Raw genomic sequence first — 23,583 nt, 5'->3', positions numbered from 1 at the left:
GTCATATAGAGGGTGTTGTGTTTAATTGAGTTGCTTTTTAAATAAGATTGTGGTTTTATAGGCTCACCTTGAAAATGAGACCCTGTGTAAGAAAAAATGCATACTCTTCTTAAGGGTATTTATTAGATATTTGCGTAAGTGAAAAAAAAATTATTTTCTGAGATCTGTCAATGATAGATTTTTTTGCTTGTTTCTCAAGTAGAAAAAAAAAAGAAACATTCTGAAATAAAAAAAAAAACAAGAGACTTAAGAACTGTAAAATATTTTTAAAAATCTAATAGAGGTGATAAAATTATGTTTCTATTTCTGTGGTTTGAATTCCATAACCTTCAAGTAAGAATCCATTTCTCTGAGTATAATGAGAATATTTTACATTAAGCTACAGTATAAGTAGAAATAGCCAGAGCTGAAATTTAGGTTTTTCTGTAACATTATATTCAGCCTTTGTCATTTGTGATAAGGTTGTAGATAACAAGGTTGTTATCTTCCCCAACCTGGAAAGGGATGTTCAAAGGTATCCAAGAGAAACGGTCAGACAAGAAAGCTTGAGCAGGGCTGAAGTCTAGGCATGCTGGACTTAATATCGCAACCATGGGCCTGTGTGCCACAACAATAAATGATTAACAGTCATTGATCAGCCCACAATTCATAGCTCATGGAGTCAGAGCCTGAATTAGTCACATGACCCCAAAGTGTGAGTTTTCATGAAGAAATAGGATGGAAAATCACAGTATTCTTGGACTCGGAAGCTGCTTCCACTTTTTTTTTAATGTTTATTTATTTTTTATTTGAAAGCCAGAGAGAGATGGAGAGACAGAGATTCTGCAACTGCTGGTTCACTCCCCAAATGGCCACAATGGCCAGAGCTGAGCCAATCTTAAGCCAGGAGCTTCTTCTGGGTCTCCCATGCGGATGCAGGTTCCGAAGGCTTTTGGGTCATCCACTACTGCTTTCTCAGACCATAAGTTGGGAGCTGAATGGAAAGTGGGGAACCTGGGACACAAAACAGCACCCATGTGGGATGCAAGTGCTACAGTGTGGGGGATTAGCCTTTTGAGCCACCGCACTGAGAACTTTTTATTTATTTATTTATTTATTTTTGAGCCACCCACCAGAGAACTTTTTGCCATGACATTAGGGAGCTTTTAAGAGGTCAGTAGCATTTTGAGAATTATTGAGAATTTTAAAAATAAAATAAAAGAAAAAAGCTTATAGGATGTCTAAAAATCACATTTTGGAAATCTTATTTTGAATTCCATGGAAATGTACTAAATAAATGGATGAATTACCTTCAATTCCATGCACATTTTTTATGGTTATTATGCTTAAAACTTTAAAAAGTGCCCAAGATTTTATCCATTTTCTCTGTTGATCTGTCCTGAATATGTTACTCATCTACCTAGCTCACGTTTTATAAAAATTATTTTTGCAGGTAGTCATGTTTTCAGAACAAAGTATCATATTTATTGTTTGGTGAAATACATAAGTAATACTTTTCATACAAAGATGAGTTACTTCATTGATGAAATACAGCAGAAATGTAATGACATTATCTTTAATTAGATGCCTCAAATTTAATATTATAAGGAGACTGTGCTATTTAATATGACGATCTTTAATGAAATTACAATGAAATGTATTATCTTGAGATCAGGAAACTTTAAAATAGCTTCAAGAATAAAGAATTATTTGTAATGAAATGCAATGTCAGAAGAGAAGACAGTGCCATAACTTTGAGCTTTGATTCTCTTCTGTTTGATGACTAAATGAATATAAATTACCTAGAACTTAAAAGAAAGACTTGAAAATACCACACAGGAAAGGTGAATGACAAAAAATAGATGAGCAATATGAGTTATGTCAAAATGAAATTCACTTTTAATTGAGTGGTTAACATTTTTGCCGAAATGTCAAAATTAAATATAATGCCTCTTGCATATGTATTGATCCATTTTTTTAGATCTGTGTGTTCACATAAACATATTTCTTTAAGCGTTCATTTTGTAAATCTAGAATTAAGAAGCAATAAACCTGAACTTTTCACTTTGGGTCGTTGAACCAATGTAGGTTATATGGCTTCTTACTCTTTCAGAAAATTCATGGAGAATGGAATTTAAAAGGTAAATTTGGCTGTTTAGCCTAGAAGTTAAGACAGCACATTGTATATTGGAGTAGCTGGGTTCTAGCCTGGCTCTGGGTCCTCATTCAAACTTCCTGCAGATCCACACTCAGGGAGACAACGGTGGTGACCCAAGTCATTGGGTTCCTGCCACTCATGTCCTCCTGTTCACCCACTCCTAATACACTGTTACAGGCATGTTGGAAACAAATCTGTGAGTGAGAGCTCGCTCTCTCTCTCTCTGTCTCTCTTTTGCTACCTCTCAACAAAACGTTTTTTTTAAAAAGGAAATTCATGCTTATGAAGCATCTTCAAAAAGCTAATGGATATGTATATTATGAAAAGAGCTATGCATGAATTTAAAAATCATTCACTACAATGAACTATTTTTCGTTGTATTTTTTTCCATGAACTCATATACCAAAGCCCTAGATTTTTTGAGAAAAAAGTGTAGCTTCCTCTAGCAAGCTGTAGTGTGTTCGTTATTTTGGGTAAGCACTGATCCTCTAGCTTAGTTTTTATTAGGATTCGGTTAGGGAAATGGCGATAAATACATCATCTGAAATCCACAGTAAAGCCACATGTCAGCAGATAGAAATGAGGGACCAGGAACTACAAGCTTGCAGGTTTAGGTAGACGTTATAGTTAACAGTCCCAGATAGACCTGGTATATAATAGAAATTAAGGAGGGAAGGAAAGTTCTAAGAATGTCCATATAAATATGCTGCATAATCTTGCATGAGGGATGAAAACTTTCACGTAGAAGATGAGCATATAGGGTAAATTCACTTAAAAGTTTTATTTTAGTTGAAAGGAAGGGAGACAGAAGAAGGATACAGAAAGAGATGTTCCATTGGATGTTCACTTCCCAAATGTTCCACAACATCTGGGATTAGATGGGAACCAGAAACTCCATCCCTGTCTTCCCCAATGGGTGACAGGACCTAAGTCCCTGAGCCATCACCTGCTGCATCCCAGACTGTGTATTAACATAGGAAGAACATATGTTATCAGAAATAAAGCCAGGATGTAAACCTAGCATGGGCATGGCCTCCCCATGCAATGTCTTATCCGCTATGCCAAATGCCTACCCTGACGCACTAAACATTTCTTGTCAACTGACTTGATATTGATGTTTGAGCTACCTAATTATATTTAAGAATAGCAACTTTGTCTAATGCTACTTTGCAATGAAGGGGGATGATATCATTTTCACGTATTTCTTGGCTAACTATTTCGTACCAGGCATTAGTGGACTGCTGGAGGAGGGGCATAAAGCAGTCACGGTAGATGGCCGTGCACAATGGGGAGTTAGGTACCCGACTTCAATGATGGTGTGTGTGGGAAATGCATCCTCCTCTGGTCTGTTTCTGAATTTCCCTGGTGCTTATGGTGGTTTAATCCTTCGTCTTTAAAACTGGAGACTAACCAACTTCAGTTAATGTTTTGTCCCACCTTAATGTTTTCATACAAGGAAATGTTTTTCTCTGCTGCAGGAAACTAATGGAGCGTTGTGGCTGTGCCTTACCCATTCAAAGGTCACTTTTGCTGCTGTGCCTGGTGACCCATTTCTCTTGGCAGTGGTGTCCTCTGGGGTCTCAGGGTCTTCTTTTAGTCCCTTCTGTTTTTCTCTATTGGAAACAAAAAGTTGCAAACATTTACAAGTCTGCAAGCATTTATTTAACTTTGTTCTTTAGCAGGTTGGTTTGATAACTCCTGTTTCTAACACTCTATTTTGTTTGGATAAAGCTCACAATTTATTCCTTTCAAAATAGAAATTACACTGTCCACAACATTCCCAGTTTGAATATGTGTCAATATTGCCAAGGAGTGATACTTTTATGCATAAGAATGACAGAAGTATGTAATTTGTATGTATGAAAGTATTTTTAAGAAATCTCTTTTAGGAGAATGATCATTTACAAAGATCAATGATATAAAACTTTGTTTCAAGTGAACAACGGATCATCGATCACTGACACTGTTAACAAATTTTACTGTTTTATGGTTTTCCATGGTGTGTTAATTGTACAAGTTTGTCCTGAAGCATTTCTGGTTTGGTTACAGCATTACCTGAAATGTCTGAATTAGGATCAATGTTAAAAAAAAAAAATGACTATGAAACAGAGAGAAGCAGTTCAGCTTTAACAACTGCAATGCTGCTGGGTCTTGTTGTGGTTTAAAGTACTGTATCACCATAAGGCTTTTCATTTTTCTCTGTAATTGTATTTCATACCATAATATACTCTATCAAAGTCGGTGGCTGCCTTGTCTGAGCAACAAGCTCTTCCTCCAAGAACCCTGGATTCTGTTCTTTGATTCATTGCACAGGATGTTACATGGCTCTCTTCAGAGAGGTCAGATGAATACTTTGCTTTCATCACCCCCCCCAACCCAATGTCCATGCTGGTGTCTCCTCAGCACAGGACCTTTGTGGAACATTTCCAAAAGCATGCCTTTTAAAAAATCTCACGGGAGCATTCTTTTGGTGTGTTACAAATTTGTGTTTGCTACTCCGGCTCATCTGGAAATGAGCTCAGGATGTTTCCATTGCAAGATCAAACACACACATACATGCACGCGCACACACACACACATTGGAAAAGAGCCTTATGGTGATAACGTGCTTTCCTTCCCTTTTCGCCCTTCAGCTCCATCGTCATGTGACTGGCTAACATCATTATTAATACCTTCTTATCATTTGACAACAAACTGCTGGAAGGAAGTGCATGGTGTCAGCTTGCTTGGAAATAACATTGCTTTGCTTGTTCTACCGCTTTACATTAGGGGAGAATTTCGATCGCCAGGCCAGCCTTCGGCGGTCTCTAATTTACACAGACACTCTGGTAAGACGACCGAAGAAAGTCAAAAGGAGAAAGACTATTACAGGAGTCCCTGACAACATACAGAAGGAGCTAGGTATGGCTCATCAGAACTGCATTCTCTTGCTCCTCACTGTGGCTCGCCTCGACCACCTAACCTCATTTGCGGTGCTTATCCAATCGATACATTCTGATAGCCGTTCTGGGCCCTGAAGGCCATCTGCTTTCCTAAAGGAGGTGTTTGATACAAGCCTTTAAAGCCCTGTGCAGTTTCTTCCATTGCAGGGGAAAGGGCAAACCTGAAAATTACTCACTGGGATGATGGGAGTTGACAAATTACCCTTTCTATGTACCTTGGGCTTGGGCTGTTTCTGTAATTAAATTTACTTTTCCTTTAACTCTTTTCCTGAAACTGGAAACTCATTTTCAAATTAGGGACTTGACTTTCAGTGACGATGCTGGTAGCATTTTGTCAGGGGCAAGCAGTCTGGGGCTATTGGTTTATGTCATTGCAATAGAAAAGAAATCATTTGGTTGGATAACACCTTCATTACCTCCGGTGAAACCTTTTCACAGCTTTTTATTTATGTATATATAATAAATATTGCCTCCTGGAGAGGGTTGTTTTGATTCAGTATTCATTTACTCCTTTTGTTTCTGTTTGTCTTTGTATATACTTGGGATAATTCTTTTATCCCCTTTTCTCTAAATGTATTCCTCTCCCTTTCTTTTTCCTGAGGCCTGGCAGACATGCCAGCATAACATGGCTCCTGGGTCAGGACCCAGGTTCTGGTACCAGTCTGCTTGAGTTGAATGTTTACTGTCTGGGTGACCTCGGGCACATTCCTACTCCTCCTTCACATTTGGAGTTGATGGTGTTACCAGAACCTACCCTGCAAGGTTGGTTCATGAATTCAGAGTTAGTACCTGATACTGCTGTAAATGCAGCAGCTTCTCTTAGCATTATTGTAGGGAACAGAAGGCTGTCTACCTGGAAATTTGTTTCTTTGTCCTTGGCCAGCCTATGAACTAACTTCATACTTTAAACAGATTCGTAGGAAATCCTTTCATTTGGGAGTAGAGGAGCATACTGCAATTAGTACATATTTTCAGCTGATACTTTTATTTACTGTGAAAGTGGACATTCTGGGGCCTGAGTCATGATTTCTGAAACCACGAGCCTATTTGTCTAAATGGACCTATCCTAGCTAGTGCTTTCCCTGTTATAGTCCCAGGGGCAGCATTTCGGTTTCCTGGGTGGTGTAGATTCTGTGCCTGTGTCTTCCTCCTCTGCAGCATCCCTGCTGAAATGCCTTGTATGGGGAGAGGGGCAGGCTTGCCCTGCTTGCCCTAGCATTCAGTCTCTTATTGTCCCGAAATTCTAAAGCGCATGGGCACTGGCTTCTGGGCCACAGCAGCATTTCCCCAAAGTATAACAAGGCTTGCCTTCTACCCCTCAGGTGCCGGCCTTTTGCATATTGGGGTGGGGAATGTAGAAACAAAGGCAGAACTGCAGCTGTACTCATTGGACTATGAAGTGTCTGTCCTTCGTGTTTGTCCTGGACACTGCGCCTTAGGCCCTGCCAGGCCTCCCATGGCCACCTTAGGGCACCACACTCCTTCCGTGCTCCCTTACCTTCAAATATCTTCTGTTTGTCTCTCTTCCAAATCTAGTGCTGCCTCATTCGTTCAGGCTCATTTACTCCAAGGCTCTCTTCTCCCCCTAGTTGAGCTGACAGCTAACTAATTTGAAAATATACGCTGGCCACACCGTACTCTGTGGATGTTTAATGGGATCATTTCCTATAGCACTTCAGATAACATTTACACTTTAGTCTTTTGGGAGATGGTTCCTTAACTTAAAGGAATGACTTTGAAAATAAGCATTTAAGCCCCATATACCAGGTTGACGTGTAGAAGAAAGCTGCATTTTAAGTGGATTTTCAATTAAAAAAAAAATAGGTAGATTTTTGGCTGACTCTGTTTTAAGGAATGTAAGAATAGTTTGCTCCAGATACACATACACATAGGTATCCAATATGCATTGTCTACATGCATATGTAATATGAGAACCAAAGTTAAGAGTTATAAATTGTTATCAGCTATGTTGCTAAACCAACCAGCATGAAGCCAATAACTCAGTTGTTCCTTTAACTTTACTGGAATTGTCTGACCAGCTGGGTAAATCACATCTGGAACTGGAGTCTTTTTTAAATCAATAATTGAGTCCCTGGAATTCCATGTTTGTTTCTGCCTCTTTTGCCTGTCACAGAGAGTACCACTAGTGCTGGAGAAATCCACAAAATAGCTTTCCCACATCACCTACATGGTAACTGCTGTTAGACGTAAACACTGGATGTCATTGCGCATAACTGGGACAATGGCAGCCAAGATAGCTTAAAAATAGACAGGGAGGGCATTGGGCTGCAGCCGGTGAAAATGCCTCCCAAGCGACAAGACTCGGACATCCCATGTTTGCATGTGTGAATTAGAACTGCAGCTTCTCTGCTTCTGATCCAGTTTCCTGCTGGTGTGGCTAGGAAGATGGAAGATGATGAGCCAAGTGCTGGGCCCCTGCCACCTGTGTAGGTTACCCAGGAGTGAGTGTGAGCTCTTGCCTCTGACCTCATCTTGCCTTTTTTTATTGTGGACACTTGGGGAGAGAACCAGAACCAGTGGATAGCTGACCTCATTCTTTCCCTCTCTGCCTTTTAAATCCATATGTAAATCTTTTGAGAGAAGATGGGTGGATAGAAAGGGAGGACTTTGACATGGCCAAAAACTTTGATTATGTGTTTGCTCTATCTTTTCAAGACATGTAGTTGACTTTGCCTTTTACTCTCAGTATTTCTATTTCTAAGATACCAGTTAACAAATCTTTTTTTTTCTTTTAAAATTGATTTATTTTTATTGGAAAGGCAGATATACAGAGAGGAGGAGAGACAGAGAAGAAGATCTTCCATCCACTGGTTCAGTCCCGAAGCGGCCACAATGGCTGGAGCTGAGCCAATCCGAAGCCAGGAGCCAGGAGTCTCTTCTGGATTTCCCACACAGTGCAGGTTCCCAAGGCTTTGGGCCATTCTCAACTGCCTTCCCAGGCCACAAGCAGGGAGCTGGATGGGAAGTGGAGCAGCCAAGACACAAACCGGCATCCATATGGGATCCTGGCATGTGCAAGGCGAGGATTTTAGCCACTAGGCTACCATGCTAGGCCATGGTTAACAAGGCTTACGCTAACTAACTAATGATTATTAAAGTACAGATTTATTTTTTTTATTAGTCTTCTTCCAGAAGAGAAATATAAGTACGACTTAATCAAGTTAAAAAAAAAAAGATGTGATTAGAGGAAGGAAAGGCTTTGGCTAGGATAACTGTGTTCTGCCACTGAACACTTCAAGTTGCAAAGAGCTTTGGCTCCTGCAGGACCAACCATCAGAAGTGTGTCTGTAATTTAGAATGTGATGTAATGTTTAATGATGCGCAGTTTGTACTCCAAATTCCCTAAGTAGGGGCCGGTGCTGTGGCATAGCTAGCAAAGCTGCCATCTGTGATGCTGGCATACCCTATAGATGCCTGTTTGAGCCCCAGCTGTTGCATTTCCGATCCAGTTCCCTGGCTCCTTCACGCAGGTGGGAGACCTAGAAGAAGCAGCTACTGATTCCTGATTTCAGGACAGCCTAATTACCAATCGTTCTTGCCATTTGGGAGGCAACTCAGCAGATAGAAGAGTGTTCTCTCTCTTTTTAAATTTTATTTACTTTTATTGTTCTTTATTTCATTTGTCATTTTTTATTTCTTAAATTTTTTTGTGTGTTTTTGTGGTTTTTTTCTCACAAGAGCTCTCTTCTTTCCTTCTCTCTCTGTAACTTTGCCTTTCAAATTAAAAAAATAATAATAAATCTTTTGAAAAATCCACAAATAGTAATCTCTGGGGACTAGCAACAAATAATGCTTTCAAGTCAAGGTTTATTTCCAATGCATGTCTGAAAAATTAGAAAATTACATTATGGTTAGGATTTTTTGACTGTTCCATGAACAGGACTGGATTTCACATTTTTTTAAGGATTTATTTATTTTTATTGTAAAGTAGGATATACAGAAAAGGAGCGACAGAGAGGAAGATCCTCCGTCCACTGGTTCAGTCCCAAAGTGACCACAACGGCTGGTGCTGTGCCAATCTGGAGCCAGGAACTAGGAGCTCTTCCAGGTCTCCCTCGCAGGTGCAGGGTCCCAAGGCTTTGGGCCGTCGTTGACTGCTTTCCCAGGCCACAAGCAGGGAGCTGGTGGGAAGCAGGGCTGCCGGGATTAGAACCAGTGACCATATAGGATCCCAGTGCGTGCAAGGCGAGGACTTTAGCCACTACGCTATTGTGCCAGGTCCAGATTTCACATTTTTCTTCCACTTTACAACTACACAGAATGTGTCTGAATACCACATGAGGCTTCATCTTTTACAATCAGATCTGGTTTTCTTGGATATATAATCATATTTTGATACTGAACTTATCCACCCATGCATATTTCCTAAGGAGCAAAAGTCTTACTTAAAGTAATACCATGGGAGTGGGCCCAGTATGGTGGCCTAGCTGCTAAAGTTCTCACCTTGAATGCGCCGGGATCCCATATGGGCACCGGTTCTAATCCTGGCAACTCCACTTCCCATCCAGCTCCCTGCCTCTGGCCTGGGAAAGCAGTCAAGGATGACCCAAAGCCTTGGGACCCTGCACCATATGGAAGGCCTAAAGGAAGTTCCTGGCTCCTGGCTCTGGATCGGCACAGCACCAGCCGTTGCGCTCACTTGGGGAGTGAATCATCAGATGGAAGATCTTCCTCTCTGTCTCTCCTTTGCTGTATATCTGACTTTGCAATAAAAATACATAAATCTTAAAAATAGCGTGGGGTCAGTGATGTGGTTTAACAAGTTAATCTATCATCTGTAACGTTGATATCCTGGAAGGGTACCATTCCTGGCTGTTCTACCTCGCATTCAATTCACCGTTGATGGCCTGGAAAAACAACTGAGAATGGCCTCAGAACATGGATCCCCCCCACCACCTTGGGAGATGCTGATGAAGTTCCTAGCTCCTGATCAGCCTGGTTCAGCCATGGTCATTGAAGCCATCTGGGAAGCAAACCAGAAGAAGGAAAATCGCTCTCTGTGTGTGTTGTATCTCTTATAAATAAGTCTTTAAAAAAGAAATCCCTTAATGAATGGTGTTAGTTTACACTAAAAATATTACTGAACCCCACCCAAGACTTCTTGAAAAATATTCATATACTAAACCTTAAATAAACTGACCTGTACATTTTTATTATCTTTAGTTACAAGTTAGTTTTAGAAATTGGAAATCCTTTATGGTATTAGAAGAATTGTATGTAACTGCTTTTGCTCATTGTTTATTTTTGAAGTTTCATTTATTTATCTGAAGTTATCCATCCACTGGTTCAGCTCCAAATGACCATATAGCCAGTGTCGGGCCAGAGGAAAGGCAGGAGCCACGAACTCTGTCTGGGAACTCATGTTTGCGTGACACACAACCTAGATTCTTGGGTCTCCCAGGAGCACTAGCAGGAAGATAAGCTGACCTGCTCCTACATTATATTTTTAAATCAGTCAAATCCCATCAAAATTTTGAGTAATATTTGAATGGTCTGTATTTTCTTTTTTTTTTTTTTTGTAATTTATTTTGTTTTATATAACATTTATCTATATCCTGTAATATTGTGAAATTTACTTTCAATGTATTTTCATTTTTACTTATTTTATTTGAAAGGTAGAGAAGTCCAGTGATTTAGTCTCTAAGTGCTTGTAATGGGTAGAGCTGGACCATGCTAAGCCAGAATGCCAGTACTATAGATGGGTGTCAGAGACCCACATACGTGAGCCTTCGCCTGCTGCCACCCATATTGTGCTGTAGCAGCCAGTTGAATTAGAAGTGGGTATGGCACTAGGGCCGGGTCCTCCAGTATAGGACATCTTAATTGCTCTGCTAACTGCTCATCTCCTGTGAGACTTCTTATACAGTGACAATATCGGAGCATCTGTGTAGGGAATAGAGTTTTGCTGATCCCTATTTTAAATTCAAAATTAGTTGTTTGTTGTATATTTTTGAACCTCTAAACATTTTTTGAGAATGATACTCAATTGTGCATAGTGAGAAATGTATATATTTTTATTTTCAGAAGTCTGCAGTGATTGCACACTCAAAATCATTACTGAAAAGTAACTAGGTTTTATCCGACATTCAAATAGTTTAACTTCTAGTAGCCCCAAGAAATTAAAAAACTAGATTTTTTTTGGTGGGAGTTCGGGGGGGAGTTGTTGCTAAGGATTTATTTATTTGAAAAGTAGAGTACGAGACAGAGACAGAGATTCTTCCCTCCACCTGTACACGCCCCAAATGGCCAGAACAATCGGGGCTGGTCCAGGCTAAATCCAGGAGCCTAAAGACTTCACCCATCGCATCTTCTGTGGGTAGCAGGAGCCCCAGAACTTTGACCATCCCATCATTTGCTGCTTCTCTCTCTCTCTCTCTCTCTCTCTCTCTCTCTCTCATTTTCTTTCCTTCCTTCCTTCTTTTTTTAAAGTTTTGTTTATTTGAATGTCAGAGTGGAAAAGGTTTTCTGTCTTCTGGCCCACTACCCAAATGGCCAAAGCAGCCATTTGGACTGGTCCAAAACCAGGACCCAGCAGCTTCATCTGGGCGTTGCACATCTGGGTCCCAAGCACATGGGCAATCCTTCACTGCTTTCCCAGCATATTCACAGGAAGTTCAATGAAAAGTGGAGTGACTGAGTCCCGAACCTTTACTTGTATGGGCTGGTAGTACCATAGGCAGGGTTTTCCCTGCTATGCCACAGTACCCACCCCATCTGCTGCTTTCCAAAGCACATAGGCAAGGAACTAGCCCAGAAACGGGGTGGCTAGGACTCGTCAGCACTGCTCTATGGTCTGCTGGCATTACAAGCACAATTTAACCCTCTGGACCACAGTGCTGGACCCACAGCTACAGGTTTTGAAGACAAAAACATTAAAGCCCATTATTGATAGAGCGAGATATCCAATTGTTTGCAGTGGAACCAGTACAAATTAGCATGCCAAAATATGGCCATCTGCTGGTCTTCCCTATCCCTAAATGACACACCTGTGTACTTACTGTTTTTCTTTCTTCCAAGTGTGTTTTTCTTCAGCTCCTGCCCTTTGCCCACTAGAACTAGAAGCAGACTCAGAACTCAAACCCAGTTATTCTGATATGGAATGCAAGTTTCCAGGGTGACATTTAACCCTAATCCAAATACTTCCCCTTTTTCTGAGACGCAGCCTCACCCATGTGTGTATCTTAGGAAAGTGAGTCTTTGGCAGAGAGAATAAGGAAAATAGATAATTGTTGCTAAATATCTTAGGATCGAAACGAGAGAAAGGGTGTTCCCTGTGGGAGCCTTCCTTTTGGGTGACATCCCTTTAGAAGTTGACACCAGCAGAGTGCTGCGATCTTAGTACTGTCCTGTGCTATCTACATGAGCACTGCCAGGGATGTGTACCAGGCAGTGGCTATAGTATCTGGGTAGAGGGAATATTTAACAACCCCATCTCATCAGTGTGCTTGTCAGGTGCCTCAGGATACAGATGCATGCTCATCCAGCCCTGCTCTGCAAAGCCTGAACATGAGACACTTCCAGGCCTTGGTGATGAAAATAGCATAAAAAGATTTTCCATATTTTTAAGTATTTAACTAGTCCCAAGGGTTGGTTTTATTTTGTTCTCAGTATACTTTGGTTAAGTTCTTGGTTTCAGAATCTTCTTTTTTTTTTAGAGCCCTGTTCTTTCTCAGGCAGGTTGGAATCTGTTTATCACCACCTAGGAGTTTTTGAGATATGATGACAATACCCTCCTTTTTAAAAGAAAAATAATATGTTTATGTGAAAGGCAGAGTTATAGGGCCAGGGGAAAGAGAAAGAACCTTCCATCTGTTGATTCACTCCCCACAAAGCCACAAATCCTAGGACCAACTCAATCCAAAGCCAGGAGTCAGGAGCTTCTTCCAGCTTTCCCAGGTGCATCACCAGGGCTTGAATCAGAGGTGAAGCAGCTGGGCTTGAACTAGTGTCTATGTGGGATACCAGTGCTGCCAAAAGCGGCTTTAATCCACTATGCCACAGCACAAGCCCCAACATGCTGCTCTTAAAAAAACTTTCTATTTATTTATTTATTTACTTTCACTGTACTTGAAAGAGTCTCAAAGGAGTCTTCCATTTTCCAAATGCCTGCAACAGCCAGGACTTGCCCAGGTTGAAGCCAGGAGCCCAGAGCTCAGTCCAGGCTTCCCGTGTGGGTGGCAGGGACCCAGGTACTTGAGGCATCCTGCGCTTCCTCCCAGACTGGGAATCAGCAGGAAGCTGTCAGTGCAAGCAGAGCTAGGACCTGAGATGGGATATGAGGTGAGGGTGTTTCAAGAGGCATCGTCACTCCTGCTCCAAACACCTCCCCTGCTTGAGGTTCTGCTTGTCCCTTTCCCTCTGTTTTTCCTGCTCCTTTTTTTTTTTTTTTCATTCATTTTCTCTAACATACTACTCTGGTTGTAAATCTCAAAGAAATGAATAACACTCCTGTGAAGACTCCCTTCAGTCCCCGCTCCTTCTCCCCTCTGCCAGCACACAGCAGATTGCTGTAGACTTTTGAATGTCACCAACAGACAGCCTTAAGATGGCTTAAGATGGATAATGAAGTCTTTGAAACACAGATGGGCCTCCAAATCAATTTTCTTTTTCTTTCTTAGGATTTCCTTCTGACATGAAGAATTGATACAATTCACATTTTTTCCAGTATCCCTCCTAATGGTACCGGGGGTGGGGGGGCGCCTCTGGTCTGTCTTTGAATGACACGGTCATTGCCAACAGACACTTTGCTGCCTTGAGTCTTTGCTTCGCGGTGGTTGTTTGAGCAGTGAATTCTGCACAGGGAACTCAGCAGCCTTGAACTTGAAGGAGTCACTGTAAATTCTGCATAGAGCACCTGATTTAAAGTAGTACTTGGAATGTACAATCAAAAGAAGTACTTGGAATGTAGCAGGATTTTTACTTTGGAAGCTGTTGGGGGGGCGGGGAGCATTAAAATCACTCTGAAGTCCCCATAGAAGAAAAAAACTAAAAATAGAAAAGGTGTGGAATTGGTTTAGTTTTGTTTCCTAAAATTTGAAAAAAAAAAAAAAAACAGGGGTGGTGCATGCCACAGGAATGACCCCTTGGTTTCTATTTTCATATAACAGTCTTTTTCTATGCTTTGTCTGCAGCGTCAGGCACTAGCCAAGAGGATGTGGGTGACCGCTCTGTGTATGGCGGGGACCATTACTCCACCCTGGGAAGGCTTAACGGCTACCACCCTGCTGGGCAGCGCTCGGAGACCCGGGACTCCAGCTGCCAGACCGAGGACGTGAAGGTCGTGCCACCTTCCGTGAGAAGAATCAGGGCATATAAGGGGCAAGGCATCGCAGCCCAGATGAGCCACTTCTCCGGCTCTTCTGGCAACATGTCTGTGCTGAGTGACTCGGCTGGAGTGGTGTTCCCCTCTCGCCTGGACGGCGATGCTGGCTTCCACAGCCTCCCACGCTCTGCGGTAAGGACGCGCCTTCAGTCACTAGGTGCCTTGGGCCCTGCCGATGAAGTGGATGGCACTTTACCCTACCAGAGGGGTCGTTTACAAGGAGACGAGAACCTGGCTTCTGTGGGAGGGCTCTCTAGGACTGGCATGCTTCTAAGACCCCGATCTGAAGAGTTGCGGCCCTTTGAGAGTGAAAATTTGACGAGTCCTGCGTGTGTGGTCTCTCCCCATGCCACCTACTCCACCAGCATCATCCCAAACGCCACTCTCTCCTCCTCCTCCGAGATCATGGTTCTTCATACTGCTCAGAGTGCAGGGCAGCTAGACGGTAAAATGACCAGCTCATCCCCGTACCTGAAGGTCACTCCCCGTGACCACTTCACCACCAGGCGTGCTGCCAGGGATGGACACCAGCGTCCGGGTGATCACTGGAGTGACCGCTCCCCAACCATCCTTTCCCAAGCCTTTGACACCCAAGGCCCCGGGGTGTCACTCTGTGATCCAGAAGTGCCTCTGGGTAACCCAGCTCATAGGGAAAATGGCTCCCACATCCTACCCTACCACTGTAGAAATAACCTCAGTTTCCCAGGCCACACCCAGGATATGGATGGCAAGAGCGAGTCTAGCTCCTCGGGGGGCAGAGCTTCAGGGCCTGAACACGCTTCTCCGCTGAAGCCACATCCAACCACCCCGGGTCACTCCTCTCCCACCAGTAACGTGAGCAGCTGCAGCCTGGACCAGACATCCAACAGAGAGGACGGCAGCTCGGTGTATTCGGAGGAGCACAACTGCTACCCACTGCGGCGCACAGACTCTGCGCTCGGGTCCAGCCACGTGGGCAGCGGAGCCGATGGCTTCGGGAACCCGAGGCACAGTGTGGTAAACGTTTTCGATGGTGGAAGACCTCCAAGAATCCAAGGTGACCGGCCAAACGACCACGACAAATCCCTTTCGAGAAACATCTCTCTGAGGAAGGCCAAGAAACCTCCCCTACCACCCTCCCGGACAGACTCCCTCCGCAGGGTACCCAAGAAGAACGGCCAGTCTAACGGGCAGGTGCTCAACCAGAGTCTGATCGCCACACTCCAGCACTCGCTGCAGCTGAACCTGCCGCCCGGCCCGGGTGGTGCTGGCGGCGGCAGCTCGCCCTCGCACAGCCCCTGCAGTGACCTGGAAGAGTCGTGGCTGCCACGCTCGCGGAGCCAGAGCACGGTCAGCGCCGGCAGCAGCCTCACCTCCGCCACCACAGCCAACATTTCCTCTATGGGTGGTGCCACACCTGCGCCAAGTGACACGAGCAGCGTCAAGTCCGAGTATGCCGACCCGTGGTGCTACTACATCGACTACACTGGCCTTCAGGAGGACGCGGCTGGCCCCGGAGTGCCCGGAGCCAATGGTCCAGTCCGCCAGGGCCCTGATGGAGCCAGGGCTGCCATGCCACCACCAGGGCCCGGGACTGCAGTCAAACAGAAGGTGCCATCGCCAGAGAAGTGCCACCGGGTCACTTCGCCATCCAGTGGGTATTCCAGCCAGTCCAACACACCCACCACACTCACCCCAGTGCCTGTGTTTCTGAAGTCGGCATCACCAGCCAATGGGAAGGGGAAGGCCAAGCCCAAGGTACCAGAAAGGAAGTCCTCCTTGATCTCATCCATGTCCATTTCCTCCTCGTCCACCTCCCTCTCCTCCAATGCCTCCAATGAGGGCAGTGGCACCGTGAAGCGGCTGGAGCCGGCCCTGGCCTCACCCCCTGCACTGCCGCCTCATCAGGCTGACCAGTCTCTCCTTCTCCCTCCGCCTCCAACCGATGGCTCCCAGGAGCCCCCTTTGCCTCTCTCCCCCATGTTCCCGCCTCCGCCGCCGGAAGCCCTCATGCCCTGCTGCTCCTCAACCTCCTACGGGATCCTCCCTCCACCTCCACCACCACTCAGTCCCCTGCTCCCAGGCACCTCTGCTTCCCTGCCATTGCCCCCACCAGCCCCCCCTCTTGACCCCAAATTCATGAGGGACCCCAGGCCCTCCGGCCGACCTGAGCCCTCCCGGGAGGCCATGAAATCGCCTTCCAGCAGGGAAGAAGGCAGCAGGCCCCCCATACCGCTGATCACCACCGAGGCGCTGCAGATGGTGCAGCTGAGGCCAGTGAGGCGGCACCCCAGCACCAAGGTGGCAGCATCACCCGAGTGCGCAGCTCAGGAACAAGGAACCCCAGCCTCTCCGCCGTACCACTTAAAGCCATCTGCCGTTCTGAAAGCCCGAAATAGCATAAATGAGATGGAGAGCGAAAGCCAGCCTGCCTCTGAGACGAGCTCGCTTCCGACGCCTGCCAGGAGCTCCAGTCTGGGTGACCATGACCAACTAACCGAGCGAGGCGACCCTACACAGCACAGCCCAGGAGCTCTGTACTCCGGAGCGGGCCAGGCAGGGGCTCAGCACGGCCCAGGGCCCACCCCCCTCCCAGACTCTTCTCCCAGCAGGAAGCCGCCCCCTATTTCCAAGAAGCCCAAACTGTTCCTTGTGGTGCCACCTCCGCAGAGAGACTGCGCCGCCCAGCCTGCAGAGAACGTGAGCCCCGCCTTCCCAGCCTCCCCCAGCCCCAGCAGGGCCGAGGAGGGCTCTGTGCACAGCCAAGGAACCGGAGAGATTTCGGGGACCCTTGTCGGCTCTCATGTGCCCAGCCCGGGCAGCTCGCTGGCAGAGACAGGAGCTGCAGGAGTTGTGTGCCCCAGCAAAGTGGAAACTGATGTCCCCATGGTACAGCCCAATTCCTCACCAACTCTCAAGCAGGATGAGCCAGCAGAGAGTAATACAGATGATGGGGGCAACGCGGAGAGCTGCCTCTCTCAACAGGACCAAGAAGGTAAGCCCAGTACCCTGCCCTCTCCCATGCCCTCTGTGGAACTCAGGCGAACCTGGGCTTCTTACCCACGAGATTGCCAACTTGGCATCTTAGGAAATGCAGTGAGACACGCTGAGCTGAAGGAAGAGTTTTCCAAATGATGGGAAGCAGAGAGCAGAGCTGAAGGCTGCAGCAGGCTGCCGATTAAGCGGCGATGAGTAATCTCCCCTCTGCCCAGCGAAGGAATGATACCAGGGAGTTTCAGAGCCTTGCAGCACTGAGTTCTGTGTGTTGGCAGCACAGAATGAGTTCTGGCTCTCAGGTCCCCTCCCTTGGAAACTCTCAAACCTCAGACCCGGAGCGAGCCTGGTGCTTCTCCCGCCAGCCAGCCAGCAGCAGCAGCAGAGAGCAGGGAGCCTTGCATTGGTGAGCTTGGTGAACTCCTCTTTGTGATCTTGTGTTGTTGTCTCCCTACTTCTCTAGCTGTGGTTCCAGATGCCAGCCCATCCTGTGCTGCCTCGGAGATCTTTGACCCCACTAAGGAAGAGGGCAGTGATGAGGTGATGACCCCCAGCCGGCCCAGGACCACCGAAGACCTTTTCGCAGCTATTCACAGGTATCCACTCGCCCCTCTCCCCATCTCCCCAGGACTTAAACCTACTCTGATTCCTTCTAGCTGATTCTCAGCTCGGCTCCTTCCATCACCCAATCCTGACTCATTAACCTTGCTGCTGACGGAAGTGTCTATACTCGTATTCTCATTTCTGGTGTACTTTGTCCTGCTGACATTTAGAATGACACTAGGGACAGAGGCTCGGTGCCATACCTTCTGGCAGGTGCTGATCTTGTTGGCAGGCATGGGGCAGTGTTTACAGGTACTGGCTGAGAGCAGCCAGGGGCTGGGTCCAGGAGGAAGTGTCCCAGCCAGGTCCAGGAAGAGCAGGTGCCCTGTTCTGTGAGCTTCAGGTGCAGCCCAGCTACACAGAACTCCTTTCGAGGAGTGTTGTGGTTCATTCTCTCTCTCATTTTTTTTTTTTTGCATTTTTATGAAAAAATGAATTTGACAGTGTAATTTCTTGGGCTGTTTCAATGTTTCCATAAAAGAGTAGAGTGCTTTTTTTCTTTTTTTCAATAGGAACAGGAGGAAATGTGCTTCTTACTGTGTACCAGCAGTGCCATCTGCTGGCATCAGAAACTGTGGGTTCTTGACACTAGTTAGGGTAAAATATGTAGTTTGACTTGCGGTTTTCTTAAATGGTAAATACGGGTTAGCCTTGAATTTTTAACTTACTGTATTTTTCTGCTTCTGAGCTCCCACAGCAAATATCATTGCACAAACTGATAAGCTTTAAGACATAAATGTATATGCACTTTAAACAGTCATGCCATCTAAACCTTTTGCTTCCTTCTGCGGTCTTTCCCACCGTATTTTCAAATAACTCTCATGAATGCCAAAGTTTTGTTTTTTTTTTTTTTTTTTTTTTTACTTGGTGCTAAATGTGAGTTTCCCTTATCTCTACCCCTTCTGGAGCAAAGTGGCCTAGAAAGTCATTTTATTTTCTGCATAAATAACCTTGTTTCATCAGTGCTTTCCCACTCCTTGGAATGTAACTGAAAAGATTCTTGCATGAGATCAAAAACACAGAGTTGTCTAGAACTCCTCACCGACACAGGCATACCCAACCTGAGGGAGCACCGGGCTGCCAGCTTAGAGTGTTTGTTAGCAATCTCTTTCTTTACCTCGCGGCTCCAGTGCTGATGTAATAAACCCCAAAGGCTATCCCCATCTGTGTGGTTGCACTGGTTTTTTTTTCCCCGTTAGAAATAAAAAGGTGACTGGTTATCCAATTATTGCTCATAACCAGCAGAGAAAAATCATGCTGGATGCAGTTTGAGTGGCACTTCTAGAAGTTTACAGAGATGTTTCTAACTCTAACTATGCTACATGCATAGTAAGCATTCAATAGATAGTTTCTGATTTCAACAAGGCCAATTGGAGTCTGTTAGGGAATTCTTGCATAGCTCAACCTTTTGTTTCATGTGGAATGCATCAAGTAGCTAAATATACAGGAAGGTGTATTTATAATAACAATCCACAGAGATTTGTGTTGCCCGGTTGCTCAGAGTACTGAATAGTTATTCTCAAGAAAACCCAGCTATTACAATGCCACACGACTGCAGACTGCATACTTTTCTTCGTCAACGGTCTCTCTTAGGTATTATTTTGGCAACCTTCTTAAGCCACTGGAAAAGCCCCCGTGGCTGCTGCCATTAGAGGGGTGTGTCTCCTGTAGGAGCTGAGCTCAGCCAGTGTGTGCAAGAGACGAGTGAGTTCAGGCAGGCCTGGGAATGGATTGCAGAGAACGAGCCAGCTAACATGCCAATTTCCATGACAGCAGTGATACCATGTCAGGGCTCACCCAGAGTTCATGGAAAATGAACATTATGAAAAGTGGTACATGGATTTCAAGATTGGATATGCTAAAAGCGGCTTCTGTTGAACTCCATTTTTTTTCTCCCTAAAGTTCTCATATTCTCTCATGAGAATAACTTATATTAGCAGATGTCATAAAAATCCATTAAAGGCGATGACGTTTAGGCCTTCTCAGGTCCTTCAGCATGTCAAGTCATCATGTAAAATAAAGAGTATCTAAACTGAAACAGAATTTTCAAATTTTATAATGCAAATTAATTCACTTCAGATTTAAAGCCAGATGGAAAATGTAGAGCACCAGTTGAGGTGTGAAGTTTTTATATGTATTAAAATAATTAGCTTTCAAGCCAATGTAACTGTTTAGGTCCCTTTTATAGCCATCTTCTTTAGAAATACATGTATCTATATATGTACACATACATATATCTTTGTGTGTGTGTGTGTGTGTGTGTGTGTGTGTAGAAAATGGAAGAGAAAAATCAGTTTATTTTGTTGCAAAAACATTCAGTCTGTGCAGTGTTCACAGACTCTTCATTTTCCATGAAGTTGTTGAAGAGCCCTCATGTGTTTGGGTGTAGAGAACTATAATTTTTAGATTGAATTTTTACTTTACAGGACAGCTGATCTTAGGGAAACACCCATGCTTTTATGAAGTCTCATCTCTTGTCTTCTAATCTATAGTTAAAAGCCATAATTACCATTTAAAGATGCATTTATTTATTTGAACAGCAGAGTCACAGAGAGGAGGAGAGACCCTTCCTCTGCAGGTTCACTTCCTAAGTGACCGCCACAGTTAGGCTGCAGCCAGGAGCCTGGGCAGGCAGCTTAACTATTAGGACAAATGCCTGGCCTCTGATTTCTCCTTTCTGCCTCACTGACTCTGGCTGAACAAGATGCTCCACAGGCAGCCTGCTCCTCTCCCTGATGGGCTCCTCTCCCACCCGCCACGCCTTCCCTCCCATTGTCTTGATTGGTGTGAAGGTCATTGAAGTCAGCCATGACCCGGGAACTGGCGTAGACTGCTCTTGTGTTCAAGGAAAGCTGGGGCTCTGGAAGTTGACCTACAGCCCTGTAAGAGTCAGCTGAGACTGTTTTTATGTCAGGTTCTCTGGAGAAAGGGTAGAGAATGGCCGGTGTATACTTGTTCCATGACCTGGGGTGGAGCATATTTTGGTGCAAGGAAGCTGGGGGCTTTGGCTTAGCTTTCTTATCAGTTCAAGTGCTGGCACCAGATAATTACAGCCTGCTGTTCATTCAGGATCAGCCCAGTGTGGAAAAGGTAGATTATTCAAAAATTTGGAGGCTGGCGTGGCAGTGTGGTGGGTTACTCTTAATCTACCACCATAAGTGTGCCAGTTCAAGTCCCAGCAGCTGAACTCTCATCAGATTATGATGCAAATGCTTGGGCCCCTGCACACAGGTAGGAGCCTGAGGCTTTGGTCTGGTCTGGTTGTAGCTGTTGTGGCCATTTGAAAAGTGAACCAAAGGATGGAAAATTCCTGTCTCAGTGTCCCTGCTTGTCTTTCTAGTTCTGCCTTTTAAATAATCAAAATATAAATCTTAGTAAAAATTGGAAATGTTGCCCTCGGTGAGGGCAAAAATGGATAGAAGAACATGGGCAAATGAGCATTGCAGGTGGTTACGGGCCACGTGGTACAGCTCACTGCAGTGTTTGACCAAGAGTTAAGACTCTGTGTTCAGCAAATGTTACTTGAATAATGACCTGCGAGGCCAGCAGAGAGATAAGGATGTGACCAGATGGGGAGTTAGTATTTACCTGACTGTTATCAAATCGCAGATCCAAAAGGAAAGTCCTTGGGCGCAAAGATTCAGACGAGGAGCACTCCCGAAACCACTCCCCATCTCCGCCCGTGACGCCCACCGGCTCTGCCCCCAGCTTGTCCTCCCCCAAGCAAGTGGGATCCATTCAGAGAAGCGTCCGAAAGAGCAGCACCAGCAGCGACAACTTCAAAGCCTTGCTGCTGAGAAAGGGCAGTCGTTCCGACACGGGCGCCCGCATGTCTGCAGCGGAGATGCTCAAGCACACCGACCCCAGGTTCCAGAGGTCCAGGTCGGAGCCCGCGCCCGACACCCCTGAGAGCCCATCCAGCTGCTCTCCAAGCAAGAACAGAAGGGCTCAAGAGGAGTGGGCCAAGAACGAAGGCCTCATGCCTCGGAGCTTGTCCTTCTCCGGCACCAGGTACGGGCGCAGCAGAGCGCCGCCCTCGGCAGCCAGCAGCAGGTACAGCGTTCGGAACCGGATTCAGAGCAGCCCCATGACCGTCATCTCGGAGGGAGAGGGAGAAGGCCTGGAGATCGCGGACCCCAGAGCTCGCCACCCCCTGGGTACTGCGAAGGGACACTCCTTGGACGGACTGACAGGGGATGCGATGGACCAGGGGGGCCTGGCCCGAGGCGTAGAACCTACAGATGGGACAGCAGGTGCAGAGGGTGGGGGTCCACCAGATCGGCGGGAGGAGAGTTAGGGAGAACCCCCTTGGTGAGGTGGGAGGCGAGCAGTGAAGACTCAGCTCTGGAAAGCCTGTGGATCCTTTCCTGCCTTGCCAGGAAGGGCTTAGACTCAGTGCCCCAGGCCTGTGCCTGGGAAAGGTTCATTTAAGATTCACTGGCCACTTGCCCTGTGGCTTAAAAGCAAGTAGAAGCTTCAACTTCAGAAAGTGCTTCCTGGGGAAGATTTTTGTTTGTTTGTTTGTTTTGGTAGTTGTATTTGCTAAAATGATGAGGGGTCTACGTGGGAATGTGTGTGCATTTTGAACACTTTTTGTATTTTTAAGAAACACACACAGCATGATGGAAATAGGAGCAAGAATGTCCAAGTACAGGTAGGTAGAGTAAGGGAGTCTTTGGGCTAGCTGGTGACGGCTTCCGAAGTCCTGTAAGGATGGGGGAGCTAAGGTAGAAATGAGTGCTAAGAAAAGGGTGACAGGTTGCCTGGCTCTTGGTGCACAGGGCATGTGGCTGTTAGCGCAGCAGGCTGCAGTGGCTGGGCCGGCCACCGGAATGCAGAGAAGTTGCAATGGGGCCAACAGGTCTGTTCAGGTACTTTTTCTCTGGAGGAAAGGGTTTTGTTTCTTTTCTTTCTCTCTCTTTTTTATTTTATTTTTTTTGTATAAATGACAAACATGGAAGTGGCAGTGCGGAAACTTTGTGTCTGCTGCTGTGCAGCCACAGGTGCTGGACTTGTAGTCTGACCTTCAGAAGAGTGAGTGATTTTTAAATGCATTTCCCTATGGAGTAGCAGCCGAGATCATCTTTGGGAAGTGAATGGATAGTATAGACACTGTGGGGAGGAAACTAAGGGAGGAGGGCTGAGTGAGATACTGCTAGAAGTTGTTTTCTGCTTTTTGAATAAAATTATCTTTCAGAATTGAAATTGAAAACTTGCACTATCAAACTGAACTGTGGGTGGGACTTCCCTTTTATGACAGTTTTTTACTCGAGTTTAAACTCCATTTCTTATCGCTTGAAATGCCAACATTTGCTAACTTTTGGATATCTTTTTGGTTACACCAAAGAAGAAATATGGCTATTTTTTTCCTTCAGCTGCCTGCAGTTTTCATGACCTAACTTTAGAAAGGTTTATCAAAAAATCTTATATATTATCATACTTGGAGAATGCTGAATAGATCTTGTTAGTCAAATGAACTGATAGAATTTGGCAGGGCTTGGCTATTAATTAGCCCTGGGAAATGGGTTGTTAGATTAAAAAGGGTTTTTTGTTTTTTTGCATCACTTTGTGTGTTTTTATATTGT

At 45.2% G+C, this 23,583-nt stretch overlaps 1 protein-coding gene across 2 annotated transcripts in view; it reads left to right on the top strand.

The window, feature by feature from the left end:
* The window catches only part of NHSL1 (NHS like 1), a 142,089-nt gene extending 119,789 nt beyond the window's left edge, over positions 1–22,300 (top strand). The window contains exons 5-8 of one of the 2 annotated variants that reach the window (XM_040965321.1): positions 4,907–5,038; positions 14,232–17,396; positions 17,859–17,991; positions 21,608–22,300. In XM_040965321.1, the coding sequence (XP_040821255.1) occupies positions 4,907–5,038; positions 14,232–17,396; positions 17,859–17,991; positions 21,608–22,295 (4,118 nt within the window). In that variant the 3' untranslated portion in view covers positions 22,296–22,300. The remainder of the gene's footprint in view (positions 1–4,906; positions 5,039–14,231; positions 17,397–17,858; positions 17,992–21,607) is intronic. The other variant, XM_040965320.1, reaches the window with a different exon arrangement.
* The last annotated feature ends 1,283 nt before the right edge of the window (positions 22,301–23,583 follow it).

The sequence above is a fragment of the Ochotona curzoniae genome, unplaced genomic scaffold (genome assembly GCF_017591425.1).
Source record: "Ochotona curzoniae isolate NIBS_2020 unplaced genomic scaffold, NIBS_Ocur_1.0 scaffold_3890, whole genome shotgun sequence".
NCBI classification, from domain to species: domain Eukaryota; kingdom Metazoa; phylum Chordata; class Mammalia; order Lagomorpha; family Ochotonidae; genus Ochotona; species Ochotona curzoniae.
This window is presented reverse-complemented; position numbering and strand designations above follow the sequence as displayed.